This window comes from Barbatula barbatula, assembly GCF_947034865.1.
Source record: "Barbatula barbatula genome assembly, chromosome: 17".
Taxonomy (NCBI): domain Eukaryota; kingdom Metazoa; phylum Chordata; class Actinopteri; order Cypriniformes; family Nemacheilidae; genus Barbatula; species Barbatula barbatula.
The window spans coordinates 6,382,904-6,397,999 of NC_136780.1; the positions used below are offsets into that span (position 1 = coordinate 6,382,904).

At 40.4% G+C, this 15,096-nt stretch overlaps 1 protein-coding gene across 1 annotated transcript; it reads right to left on the reverse strand.

Moving 5' to 3' along the window:
• Nucleotides 1–219: 219 nt before the first annotated feature.
• On the reverse strand, nt 220–14,354 carry l1cama (L1 cell adhesion molecule, paralog a; the record flags this gene model as incomplete). Its single annotated transcript, XM_079477991.1, has 27 exons — nt 220–1,284; nt 1,961–2,033; nt 2,196–2,327; nt 2,521–2,670; nt 2,791–2,904; nt 3,183–3,356; nt 3,558–3,680; nt 3,767–3,986; nt 4,091–4,206; nt 4,317–4,542; nt 4,694–4,764; nt 4,990–5,187; nt 5,603–5,704; nt 6,084–6,208; nt 6,302–6,461; nt 6,587–6,747; nt 6,945–7,056; nt 7,629–7,772; nt 7,910–8,041; nt 8,227–8,411; nt 8,512–8,626; nt 9,048–9,218; nt 9,651–9,773; nt 10,612–10,805; nt 11,563–11,665; nt 12,884–12,898; nt 14,222–14,354. The coding sequence occupies 27 exons, from the start codon at nt 14,352–14,354 to the stop codon at nt 1,038–1,040; spliced, it is 3,819 nt and encodes a 1,272-aa protein (XP_079334117.1). The 3' UTR covers nt 220–1,037.
• Nucleotides 14,355–15,096: the final 742 nt, after the last annotated feature.

A 15,096-nucleotide genomic window follows, 5' to 3' on the forward strand; every position in this document is an offset into this window, starting at 1 on the left:
TATCTGACTCAAAACTACCTCAAATTTTACTACACATCTTCTGTGTATTCTTATGGCTTTACACCAACAGGACTGCAGGAGAGAGTCCGTCAAAACAGTTTCATTCACTGCGAAATAAAAACGTAATAAAAACACAGACATATACACAGAGGAGTAATCCAAAATGCTTCGAGATGGTGGTGGAGTATGTTTTTGTAGGCAGGCACAGGAACCAATGGAGATGAGAGTATAATACTGTATTTGGCTAAATTGATAGATGCTTATATGTACAATTTGCTATAAACGATCTGAAGTCGTAGAATCATTGCATCGTATATATTTACACAACGGAACTCTGAAATTGTAACTGAGGGGATGCAGATATGGATCTTCTATTAAAAGCATTTCGACTGACAAATTATGTATAGATGACATAACAAACAATTATAAATAAAAACAATCCGAGTAGTAACAAAACATGACGCAGGCAAGTTATGTCAATCACGGCAATAATAACGACTCTTTCAAAAATTAAATAAAAAAGATGCACAAAACATGATAAATTGATTTGATTTAACAACCAATTTCCAGCTTCATCTGTCAGCTGTATGCTTACAAAACACACTTAATGACAAATTTAAGGCCCTCACACTTCTTCACAACACTTCGTATCGGCTTACTTAAGTAAATCCAACTACATTTGATTCAGCATCCGCCACAGGATCTTAACATTTGCTTCAATGGATTATCAAAGAAGTCCTTTCTGGAAGATACATGATATGTTATAGAACTATCATAAAATGAATGATAACATCTGTAAACGGAGCACGGCAGTCCATGAATGTGTGTTGTGTGTTATATGTCAAGTGAATGCTTTCTTCTGGCTCTGTTAGAAGTTGTGTTGGTCCAAATTTTCCCAGCAGTGCATCTGGTGTGTTTTCTCTGCATCCGTTTGGTGTCAAGGTGTCAATTATGGGCTGTTGATTGTTTGGTCAATCATGAAGGGTTGCAGCAAGTGGGCACATGTGTGAATCCACGTTTGGTCTTGAGCTAGCCGATTAGTCAAGGAGGGCGGCGGAGTTGGGCAGGCCGTGGTGGGACATAGCTGTGGCAGGATTTAAAGGGGAACTTTCCTGAGTCCCGGGATCTCGGACTCCGCTGCTCTGACTGGCCAGTGACTCGTCCATGATGACCTCAGTCTGCACGCTGTTGCTGTTTCCATAGTCATCCTGAGCATCATCGGTGCACAGCTTACTGTCCTCGCACAGGGACGCCTGACTGGCTGTCCGCTTTTCCTCATTATCACTTTATCAACATTGAACGGGGGGAATTAATTCATATGTACTTACAACGGGACATCATATGCAATGCAGTAGTGTAAAATGTAACTCTGTATTATTTAATTCTTTTAGGGGCATATCAACTATTACTGACGGGGGAATGTCACCTCACATATTTCAGTTTGCCCTCTTTAGTTTTGGGAGATGTTCAATACTGTGACTAAGTTTAAAATGAAACAGCTTACCTTTTTGCAAATGTTTAGTAAAACAGTATTTACAATTTCACTATGAACTATGCCACATTTTCCACATGACCATATCACATAGTATGTTCATTTTAGGTTTATTTTAATGCTTAATTTAATTTAAGTATCATCCAGTGGTGTCATTGAAAGAGGTATAAAATTGAACACGTAAATTACATACATTTAAAAAATTTATATGTTTTTACATTTAATGTCTCTGCACCTTTAGTGTTTTCCCCAGTAGTTAAATAATTTCTACGCCCCTGCATTGTGTACATTTAAGGGACAGTACTAAGAAACAATGCATGCACAACAAAAGCAAAGCAACTGTGAAGCATTACCTCTCCAGAGATCTGCAAATCATTTGTGAGGAGCATTGAGAAAAGAGAGAATAACATAAGAGACAGGGAAACAAGCTGAGTGCAAATAAGCTGAATAACAAACTTTGATCTACACCTGTATTCTCCAAATGCTTCATTATTTATTGGCCGAGCTTCCGAGTCTATCTGGCCGTCCTCTTTTTCTTTGACTGCAACAGAGGAATACAATTCAATATGTTGTCGCAGAAATAACATCCAAATCTGCTGAAGGTGGAATCTGTGTCCACTAAAATCCAGTGCAATCTCACTGGACAAACTCAGAAGGATTAAGGTTACATGCAGTACACATTAAAACTACACTTGTATTTTACCTGAGTATTTTCCACCTTTGCTCCGTTTTATAAAGCAGAGAATCAGCAGTATCAGCAGCAACAGCACAAGGGCACTGATGAGTCCAATGAACCAGCCTTCAGTGACAAATCCACCTCGCACCTCCATGACTCCTTATAAGAGAGCAAATGAGAGAGAATTAGGTTCTCTACGAATAGCTGTCTTCAGATCTTAGATATGAGAGTTAGAAGCAGTCAAGCTTAAAGAAAATCTTTAAGTTGTTTTGATAAAAGCTTGTTTGTGGTCTGCACAGAAATAGGACATCAGTGCAAACAAAATCATGGAAGTCATTGTGGTTTTACTTACTCGCTCCAGCCGTCACAATCTCAGTTTTATGGAAAGTGTTGTTGTTGAAGTTAAAGCGCAGACTATACTGGAACCCGGGCTGGAGCCCCTGTAGTGTGTAGGAAGACTGAGAGGTGTTCACTCTTTCTGAAGTCTTCCATTTGCTCCAGCCTACAAAAAATATAATGCACAACAAAACGCGCTAGCTGAACAGCTAGTATATAAAAGAACGGAAACCCCTTCTTTGAATGCTGTTCATTTGCAACCATGTCTTCGCTATACAGCACTTACCATCCTTTTTCAGGTACTCAATAAGGAAAGCAACGTTCCTTTGTCTTTCTTTCGGTACCCAGGTCAGGTTGACTGATGTCTCTCCGATGGATAAGCTAATGTTGGAGGGGGGACCTGTTCAGATACAAACAGAAACATTTCAGACTGAGAGGCCCTTATATCTACCATTGTTTGTTACACTGCGTCTCAAACAGATACGATAAAGTGTTTAAAACAATCTCTGCCTTGTAAACCTATTTTCTTTCTTTTAAAAGACACAAATAACGTAGAGTACAATGAGCGCAAATGAGTGTTCCGTCTTATATACCACCTTGACCCTCAACAGCCAGTTAGATGCAACTCTACGCCCACACTCCACATTAAATCAATTGGTGATAAGAAAAGTGACAGACCTCCGTCCAGTGTGGTGGCACCCTCTCTGATGATTGACAGGCCTTGTCCAGGTGCGGTGCGCCCCCGCAGGGAGAATCGGTAGCGACTGTTACGGTCAAGGTTCTTTAGGGTGAAGTTAGATGCACTGTGTCCATCGATCATTTCCTCCTGCATCGGACTGTCTTTATTGCCAACTACGAAGAAAAGAGAAAAGACAAATAAAACATGCAAAAAAAATTATGTTTAGACTTCAACCTACCACATAAGAAATTGCTATTTGATACAGTATTTTTGTGTTTAAAAATACTCAATTTTATTTTAGTCAATCATTGCGAATTGTATCAGGCAGTTCAACAAACTCTGGACAAGCATGAATTATGTATTAGCTGATGTACTTTGTTGATACTGCAGTACATATCCAATCAGGACTCCGTTTGGGTGGGTAGGTGGAGTCCAATGCAGGGTTATTTCTGTTTCTGATGGGCTATCCAGCAGCAGAGTTGATGGAGGACCAGGCACTGAAACAACAGACGATATTGTTTGACGCTCGCTCTCATCACACCGCCCTCGTTTTCCTCTATTGTTACACGTGTCTCTTTCTCACCTCCCTCCGGTGTGTGGAAAGTGAGGGGTTCCGACTGGGGTCCTTCTCCTTTATTGTTGAAGGCACTGACGCTCAGGGCGTAGTGCGAGTAGGGCTGTAGATCTCCCAGAGTCTTCTTTGGGTTTGTCGTCAGCACAACTGAGACATTGGTCGGCTTTCCCTCCCTAACACGCTCTCGTCGGAGGTGTCTGCTTTCAGGGCCGTAGTGCATGAGATAGATCTATAAAAGATGGAGGGTTTAAAATGAGTAAAGCAAAATATTTATTCTAACTTTACACTCATGTTAACGGATGCATCTTATAGACCTGAAACACAGCATGTTACCTTGTATCCCTGCAGAAGACCCCTCACAGATTCTTTGTTCACAGGTGCCCACGTCACTTTAATAGCTGTGCTGTTAATCAAATCCACACCCACATCCAGAGGGGACTCAAGGGGGTCTATCAGAAAAAGAGAAAACAGAATAAGATCAAATTGCTATGAATATAGACATATTCTTGAACATAAAGGTATTTAGTGTGATTTCCGAGAAAAAGGAAAATGAACTCACAGTCCTCTCCAGAGTATCCAATGGTGGATTTGGGCTCTGGACCATCTCCCATGTCATTGACAGCTTGCACTTTAATTTCAAAAGCTGTAAAGTTGCCCACATCTGTGACGGTGAAGGGTGGGTCGGCAGTGGTGTTCATGTGAAATGAGGGGCCGCTGCCAACAGCCTTTCTCCACATCACCTTATAGTGAAAACCTGGTCCATTGAAACTTTGTCTGTCCAACTCCTACAAAAACACAGTCATAGATTGGGATTTGGACTTGGTAACATGTATTTTCTATGAGTTGTCAAATAGTTTCCATTAAGAAAAAAAACAGACTGTAAAGGTAGATGGAGGCAGATTTGTTTGGGCTGAACCCTTAGAATAAAAAATGTACCTTCCATGTGATGACAAGGTTGTCTGGTTCGATGGAATCGGTTTGCACATCTTCAGGGTTGATGTCTGGAGCTGTAGAGGACAAATCAAAGCTGAGTGTCAACACATTCTAACATGGCAATAAAACTGTCACTTCCCATCAGCCACACACTGTGGGTAAATATAAACACACAAACCTGGCTGTCGTACCAGAATCCAAGGACAGAACAGATGCATCCAAATGTTTGTCAGTTTTAAATAATACACACATATGTGCACGCACATCATCTATTGAGTGGGACGTTCAGCATTACTTACGAGCTGCTGGTGTGTGGTAGGGCTCAGTCTGCATGCTCGGGTCACTCTTGCCAATGTCGTTGATTGCAATGACCCGAAAACGATAGGAAATAAAAGGCTTCAGGGGAAGAACAGCTCGCCGGTTGCTGCCCAAGACACGGTCCAGTTCCTCCCATTCATTTCTTTCAAATCCCACCTCCTTGAAATGAATCAAATACTCTAGACACACACAAATAGACATAGAAACAAAGAAAAGGAGCAGATCAGGTCAATTGTATTATATATTGCACAGTGCTTGCAAATAGAGTTTTTATATTAACATTTTTACCACTTTTGGCTTTCTGTGAAAAAGGTTTGTTTACAATTACACTTTTGTTTAATATTCTGTTACCTAATGCAATGGCATACATACGGTACATGCAGGTACATACATTTTACATTGTAAATCTGGCTTTAGTTTCTATTTTGTAGACTGTTTACAATGTACATATCACACTTTCTTGTAGCACTATACAACAATTCATATCACTTGCACACAGCTTTCACTGCATATTTGATATTTAAAGGTACACAAATCAATGTGTGAAATATGATGGTAAATATTGTGTATAGTATACAGTCCAAATGACTCTACCTTGGACAGGGCTGTTGTGATCATCTCCAGGTGTCCAGCTGAGGGTAACACGGCGATCTTCCAGATCAAGCATCTGCACTTCGGTCGGGGGATCAGGTCGGTCTGATGAATGAGGTCAAGTGTTAAGATGGCAGTAAAAGGCAGCTCATACGTATGCTTTCAAAGGTTATGTTTTACATCTGCATTCAACAAAACATAATTTCCCAAATTTTAATGAGGTAGTAAGCCTTATACTCTGAACAATAATACATAAATGAATAAACAAAAATGCAAACATTTGTCTTTTTATTCATTTCTATGTTGATGACAAATAAAGATGATCTTATTTTATCATTGCCACATAGCATTAATCTTATTGCATTTCTTATTCTTCCTCATTTATTTTTTGCAGTGTATATAAATTCTCACAAGTACAGCATATGGTTTGCAGATGGCCCGGTCACAGAGAACAGAAATAGTTTCATAGACTATAGTGTCGTACCAACGATAGTAATGGAGCCGCTCGCTTTGGCAACATCCAGAGTGGTAATGACCTCACAGGTATAAATCCCTTCATCCACTTCCTCCACCTCAGGAATTATGAGCGTGGACTCATCCATCATGTACCTAAGGACATTTGTGGTTAATCATTTTTATAATCTTTCGTGAGCTCATCTTATTCATTGCAGACAGTAAATCAGGAAAGTTCTAAAAGCGTACTTGTCGGAATCAACGGACTCTGAGAGCTTCTGGTTGTTCTTCCTCCACTGGACCTGAGGAGTGTCCTGTCTAGAGTCTACCTGATACTCACAGATAAGGGTAGCAGGTTTCCCTCGCTGGATTCTCAGAGCTTTCGGAGGCTTCACAATGACTGTTTTGTCTGACAGAGAGAATTAAATATTATTTAAGTCGATTATGATCTATTGAATGCTGTGTTATGAATAAAATATGAGTTATAAATCAAATATGTGTGAAACTGGGTGTATTCCTGTATGCACAACTCACTGAGTACATCCAGCTCAGCGGTGATGGTGATTTTGTCATTTTTGACTGTGCACGTGTACTGGCCGCTGTCATTGAGGGAAGCGTTATTGATCTGTAGAGAGCCAACAGATAACTGAATAATCCTGGGATTGGCGATCAGAGAACCCCAGGACTCCCCCTCCCTGTAAAAACACAATATTCATGTCATGCACAACATCTCAAGATGGGCAATCGAGATAAATGGACTATAGTGATATTCTGCCCATTGTCATTTTTTTATTCCTGGAAAGCCACTTCCCCCTCCAATAATCTGGACAGCTGGCTAGGACAGTTCTGGCATGTGCGGGGAAGACACCCCACTGAATCAAGTCTGTCTCACCATGTGACACTGGGCCATGGAGAGCCAAAGGTCTCGCAAGCCAGCTCAATATTCTGTTCTTCTGCCACAGAGTACATGAGACCATCTTCTGTCAGGATCTGGGGAGGCAGTTCTATAGAAATAAGAAATTCAGTCTTGTTTAGTTTTCACGCATATAAAAATTTATTTTTACATTATCTGGGAAAATTTGAGGGGTGCTGCCCATGCAAAACTCACAGCCATATAACTAGGGTGTTGCTATGCGGTGCTTTAGTTGGTTGTTAGCCTATTGCTAATGTATGTGGTTGCTAGGGTGACCTGGGTGGTTACTAGGGCACTGAAAAGTGGTTACTATGGGCGTCTGGCATGTTTCTAGAGGATTGCCAGGTGGTTCCTTACTGGCCCAAGTCAACATAGCTCACCCACAAATCTCTGTCATTCTGATCCATAAAGTAGGCACGAGAGTCTATGATAATTTTGTTCTCCTGTTTTATAACCCGACAAGCAAAAAAAAAAGCTAGTTAGATCACTGAAAGTAACTCATCCTGTCTTTCCTGAACTGATTAATTTATCTGCCGCATAAAAGGGAGGGATTATGAATATATCTTAACCCTGAGTATTAGATATAACGTTTGCCTTCGCAAGCACTACTAAAAATAAATAAAAACACACTTAAGTAAACACTACTTAAAAAAGTGTCCTCACCTATAACATAGACGTAGGCATTGATGAGAATCGTTCCGTGCTTATTGGCAGCTTTGCACTGATACACAGCGGTGTCACTCCGTTTCACATTCTTCATGGTAAGTGTGCCGTGCTTCACTGTGCGTCTGGGGTCTGGGTCTATATCTTAACCAAAAGACACCTCAGTATGTCAATACACAATTCATTCAACATTTAAAAGTGAAAAAGATCATTCGGAATAAACAATCACAAAGAGACAAGAATATCCAAGAAAACATTGTTTCCTTAAATAGATCAGATACCAGAAAGAAGATTCCCATTGATGCTCCAGGTGACCGCTGGGCTGGGAATGCCGTCAGCCGTGCATTCCAATTTAATTGTTTCTCCAGGTGCATACAACTGGCTCTTTGGTTCTTTGATCCAATATGGGGCGGCTAGACAGACCAAACACAACATGCACAATATTATTCAATACACAATAATGGTCAATAATTAAAGCTTTATAAGCCCATATACAATTATATGACAATCACTCAGGGTCTCTCCCAACAGACGCCCCCAAATCCCCACCGCCCCATCCATATCCATAGAGAATATGTGGTTGAGGTGTGCTGCATACCTTCCACAGTGATGCTGTAGGTATGAGTGGCGATGCCTTGCACGTTGGTGGCGGTACATTGATACTCGCCGCTGTCAGACTCATTGATGTTCTTGAAGCGCAGAATTCTGTCAAAACTGTTTTTGGAAGAACGTGACTCGGACAGGACTCCATCTTTCTTGATCCACTGAATTGTGGGAGAAGGTCTAAGCAGAGAGATTAGTAAGTAAGAGAGGTATTCTTTAGTAAGTGCTGTTCTTACGGCAGAAAAGGAAATAATTCTGTCAGAGCAAAAGCGGGACTTACAGGCCCTGAACGATGCACTCCAGCTCCAGGGTTTGACCGCTGAGCACCAGGTAGCTGCTGCGGGAGCCGGTGGGTTGCATCATTTGAGGCCTTCTGTTACGCACCACTGAGTTAGCTACAGATACACAAAAAAGTAGAAGTTACGGGGGAATGAGGAGAGAACACAGCAAAACCATGCATAAACAATGACTTTACAGAACACAGCGTCTCTGAGCTCGAGACAGAACCGCCTCTACTAGATGTTAAGCTATACAGCAGCCTGTCAAATTCACACACTGCAGGTATGGGGTGCTGTGGCATAGCAGTTGATAAACTGGGCTGGTAAGCAGAATGGTTATTGGTTCGAATTCCACAAATAGAGACACTTTTTCAACATTACACTGTGCTCTTATTATGTTGCTTGAGGGTAAATACAGAGCTGATGGAGACAAACTACAAATAATGCATCTTCCATTTCCTGATCACGCTTGGTTTTCTGTAATGTATTAAACATCTTTGTAACTACAATAAAGTTATCTAGCCATCTCGCTGCTTACAGGGGACAACAGTCAGTTTGATGGGGTCCTTGAGCATGATGATACGGGCCCTGGGGAACTGAGTGTTGCAGGTGTAGTCTTCACGGCTGTCTGCCACAGTCACATGAGAGAAGTACAGGTTTCCATCGAGGCCCTGAATCACACGCTCATTCTGCTGAATGTGCCGCAGCCCTACAAAACCAAGAAAAGAACGTCAATCTTTTCAAACAATTGATAAAAGACTCAGTTTGATATATTGGATCTTGCCAATATATAAAAACAAGCATTTTAATAAGCAAATTTGCAGGAAACGGCAGGTAAGTACAAATTATGAAAAATAAGCTTTTATCAGACATCCCTTTTCAGAAACACTTTTGACAAAACATTTTGGCAGCAGAAGTGTTTGTAATTGTGGGATGAGAAGAGCTATCACGTTGTGGCTGAACAGATGCTGCTGAACACCATATCAATGCTGCTTGTCATGTGAACATTTATAAGCCAGTAAAACTGTGATGTACTTTATGTGATCAAGTGAATTTATAATGAAATCAATGTGAAACCATAGCGAACATTCTGTGCACCCCGGCAACAACTTCTGATATAAAAGCAAAGAGGGCGACTCACTCATGTCCATCCAGTGGATTACTGGAGCCACTGTGCTGTTAGAAGAAAAGCAGGGAAGTACCACACTCTCTCCTTCTTCCACTTTCTTTGACAACTTCTTTTCCTTCTGTTGGCTGGGCGTGTCTGAACGAGAGATAGATAAAAATGCGTGTACTTCACTACAACAATAATACTTGAAATAAAAGTGAGAAACACTTTTTTTAACATAATAACAGAAAGCAATCATACAGATTATAAAAAATGTGCATCACTATTGATTGGTAAACGCATGCTGTATTCTTTTCGACTCTATGTTATTTATTCGTTATCCTACAGTATTTTCCAAATACTAAACTTTGTTTTACTTTACAAGTTGTCATACATATAAACAAGCAAACAGAATAATGCAAATGAAAGACTAATCTTACATCATTTTGAAAATGATCCGGAGGAAATCGGCACATATTAACGTGCCCGGTCCCAGCTGCATGTGGAGTTCATAATACGTGTGCTATTGTTAGCCCTGTTCACACTGAGAACCCTCACTTCATGCACACATTAATCCCAGGAGCGGCCATCCCTACTGACACACTTATCAACTCGCACTGGTTTCTGAGGTAACCGTTGTCAGGGAAACTACCAGAGAGGTGGAACGTGAAAACTACAGGTAGATATCCAGATTTTTCACGCAAAGTGCCCCTACTGGCAGGTAATTGGGGAGCAATCTGGGATCTTTATTTATTCAAGGATGCTGACCACATCTGTGACAGGCACACAAAATAAGCAGTCATTTTTCTGCTAAATTACTTTTTATGTATTTGAAACAGCGGGAGGGAGGGAGTTTGATTTCAGGCTCTTATCTACTTCGTACCAGATACTCAATACAGTAAACTCACTACATTTGGCCACATCAAGGATATCAAAGACTCAATCAAGTATGTGTCGCCCTGTGTTGTTGCAGTAATGAGTGTGCAGAACTCACTCTCTGTGACAATACGAGCCTCATTAGACACAGCCGTGCCGAGTTCATTAGACACGTAGCAGTTATATCTGCCCCGGTATTGGTGGATTGGTCCATCCTTGGCTGTCAACGAAAAGGTTCCAGAATCTCTGGACACCGACAGATCCGGGTCTTTGGATGGGTCGAACTCTACACCATCTTTTACCCATCGGAACCTTACCAAGAAATAAATGAGACCAGAGCCAACTCCATGAATGCAAATAGTTTTAAGAGATTCAAGATTTGTCACATACACAGTTATGCATATAAATATAATCTCTATGGACTGTACAAAATATTATAATATAACTAAATTTAGAGAATGTAGAAGAATAGTATGGATAAAAAGAATTTGAAGGGTTTGGTTCCACAACTCATGTTGCATTCCAATTAATATAAATCAAACTGCAGTTGGTTTGTTTTGATTTAAGCCATAATAACTCATGTTTTTTGTTATGTTATGTTTGTGTGTTTTATTGTGTAAGTTAGCTGTATTTGTTTAGTTATTAGGGCTTAAATCAAAACAAAGCAACTGCAGCTTGATTCATATTATTTGGAATGCACAGTAAAAAAATGTCATTTCATTCATATATTAACTACAATTGAAAGAGGGAAAAATGCTAAATAGAGGGAAGGAAGGAAAAGAAGGAACGGTAATGGAAAGGTATAACATAAAAATAAACTGTGAAACAATCAAACAGATTGAGAGCTAATATAAATGGATTAAAAAGCCATTAAAGTCTCATTTTGTTTTGTTTTATACACAAATTAAAAGGGAATTTCATGAATTCAATCCCACCGATTAAAAACAAAACAACTAAAACATTGATTCAATTGAATTAATTCATTAAAGTCATTATAAATGCAATTTAAAAGCATTACATATACAGGGAAATCCATTAATAACTGTGAACACATAGAATGGAAACTGACGTGGGTGGGGGATTCCCAGTTGCCTCACAGGTGAGTACGATGTCATCCGCAGAAAAGGTGGTAACAGATTCTGGTTGGGCTGTAATTACTGGGGGGCTTTTTACTGCAGAGAGAATTTATAATCAGACATTTACCCAACACATTTCTGGAGCTGCCAAGAATCATAACCATAAAAACAGAAGCAGTCTTCTATTTCAAGAAGCCCATGTCAACAAGATGTGTATGGGGGAGGCATGTTAGTGGCAGTGATTAAGGCGCCCTTTCATTGAACTGCTGTGATCACATGACAATATTCAAAGCAGCTGAATAATGTCAATGACTTCATACAGAACAGTTTCTGTTTGAACCTCAGCAGCGTTCTGGACCCCTTAATCCCGCAAAACACTTGAATCATTCCAATAGGCATAGAGAAAGCGAATATTATCATGTATCATATTATCATCATAATGACATCAGAAACATCCAAGTAAAAGAGGAGATAGAGTTCAGAGAGATTAGGTATGCACAAGATGTTCTTCAAGTGTCATTTGTGTTATGGATGAGTAGACTGTGAAAGCATTCGAGAATGAAACAAAATTGAGACTAGAGAAATGAGATCCAGAGAATGAGATATGATCTACAGAAGCAGTGAGCGAGGCTATAAACAAATGCTTGCAGAACACATAAAAACACAAGTGGTGAGGAATGGTACGGTAGAGCAATAACTCAATTTGAAATTCATGCATTTAGTCTTTTACTTGCGCAGATGTACTAGTAGTTTATTGACTGGCCGTGCAGTTAGTGAGAAGGAGCTTGATGTTTCCAAAAACCTTTCATTTTACTGAGGCAGTTCCCTAAAACCTTTCATTTTACTGAGGCAGTAGAGCACAGGAGAAGTGTTTAGTATCGATTTGACTACACAGGGCAAGGAAGATGGAAGCTGAGATATCTGAATTTGAATTTAGATAAACCGGGTCAATTGTGAGAGAGGGGAGGTGAGGTCATGAACCATCGAAAGGACCATTAAAAATATATTCAAATAGGTCATTTTCATTTTCATATTCATTTCATTTTTTTGTGCATCAGTTTTATTATTATAACTGTTGTGAACATGCCCCTCTCCCTTTCATATTAAACTATCTTTAATGCATTTTGAAATCGTTCCCACACTCCTGAACATAATAAACACATTTCACAGCGAATCAATTTCTTGCTATCGCTTCAGGCTTTTTTTGTGTTATTAGAATAAGTATGAAGAATTTCGTGTTAAGTGTTAATGGATTTGGAGTTGCATGCAAGAACATCAAATGGGCGGAAAGTGTATGATTCCAGAAATACTTACAGTCCTTTATTTTGTCTGTCCAGTGAGTCAGTGGAAAGCAGAAAGAAATCCGGTTAATATACATCCATGCACCACCACGTTCACTTATATTTTACAAGTACACACATGCAGTACACTTATAGTTGTGAGGACCACAAGAACGTTTACTCAATGATTACACTACACTAACCCAAAAACTTTACACATTTGGCATTTTTTATTTTAAATAAGTGTTTTTAGAGTTTGGGGGATCGAACCGTTTTATTAACCACAAACATTCTCACAAGTAATTTTTTACAGGAGATTGTGCTAGATTTGTGTCCTTGTTAATTTGGCCCCCATAACTACAGCAGACAAATACACAAATGCCCAAAAATGGACCTAAAACAAATCTTACACCACATTGGAGGCTCAAAAACAAAGAAAGCACATTATGCCAAATCAGACACCTGGACCATAATTCAGCTGGCCGAGACCCAAGAGGTACGCTGGCAATAACAAGATGCTTGCAAAGCAGAGCAAAAATGAACTCGCCGTCTAGCTATTTTCCTCTTCTCAGTCGTTCTTCAGCCCCAACGTCTTAATAAGAAAACAATTGCGTTGAATGCTGAAAAACTGCAGCACAGTCAGTAAGAGAGGAGTGGGGTGTGAACACAGAGCATATGGGCTGTACCCAGTCGGGCTGCATGCTGGCTGCACATTTTAATGCAGGAATGTCATTGATTCTAAGTGGTCAAATAAATATGTTTCTCATTTAAAGGTCACTAATTAAAAGTATAGCGAAACCTTCACCTTTACTCTTTAAGTCAGTGGCGTAAGTCAGTACTGACATCTCATTCTGCTCTATATGAAGTTTCATCATATACTCATTTCTCTCATCTGTGTGTGTGTTTGTACAGAGACGGAACAGTGATGCCCCTGATACACTGACACGTCGCTGAAATGTGAAATCACAGCTGAACAATAATAGCAACAAACCCAGCGCTGTTTATAGCTTCAGGAAGCTTATAGCGGGGCGGATAAACTGATGTTTTCACAGTTCCTGCTCAGGTGGGTGTAAATCACTGCATGCTTGAAATTCCATTGCAGTCAGGAACAGCCCCTTATACGTTTGGATCCATAGTATAATCAATTGAGCAATTAAACTTAGTAAAAAGTACATTCTGCTGAAACCTTTAAACTAGAGCCTTAGTGGCCACGCCCACATACCGCCCAGAAAACTGGAAAGCACTTTCTCTAGCTGGCAAGCTCTAATATCATTGGCCGACCAACTTTTGGAAGCACTGGCACATATTCATATAAAAAGCAATGCAAATCAGGATATAAAAACACGTTCTCACGGTAAAGTCCTGTACTCACATTTGGATGGGATATTGATGGTGGCTTGACCAGGCCTGGTTGCCAAAGCTATCAGAAGGAGAGATAGCAGAGGGTGCAGGAGGGCGATGCATCGCCCCCTGCTGCCCACCTGCTGTGGTGACGTGGCAGGCATTGCACCTGCTTGCAGGCACAAACACAACCGGCAGGAAAACCGCAGATAATCCCACTCCGAGAAAAGCAATCGTCCAATCCTCACTCGGTTTCTTTTCCCTCTCTATCGGTGAGGTCAGGTCCACACCCTTCTGCAAAAGAAGAGAGGGGGAGTCAGAGAGGTGGAGGAGGGGAGACACATGTAGACAGAAAAATGACTCAGGCATCCACACCGCCCAGGACAGAGGGAGTGATAAGAGACAAAGGATGCAGAGGACAGTATTGAAAATAGAGGAGCAGGTTATGGTGAGACTACGAGCGCTTTTCGACCATCGCACCGAACCATTCTTAGCACAGTCGGAAACGGTTACAGTAATGTTGCAACGTATGGTTCCACACGGCACGATTACAAACTGTTCTCGGCTCGGTTGTCCAACTGAATCGTGCTAATAAATGTGTACATAGGCGTTATAGCTCAGTCTCTTGTGTTAACAAGGCAACGCGTGGCGCGTTTGTGTTTACATTCTAAAAATTTCTGTTATCAGCCCTGTGGTGGAAAATCCAACGATTTACGTTCAGGCAGGCATGGATCGGCACAGAGTGAAGCGATTAAGCAACGAGAACGATACGTTTCAATGCCAGTGATCACATCAGCCATCATATCAATTATCATATATATATTAAAAATAAAGCATTAGCTAAAATGTCTGTACAATATCAGCGGACTTAACATCATAAGAAGTAACATGATTGCTAATGTGTTG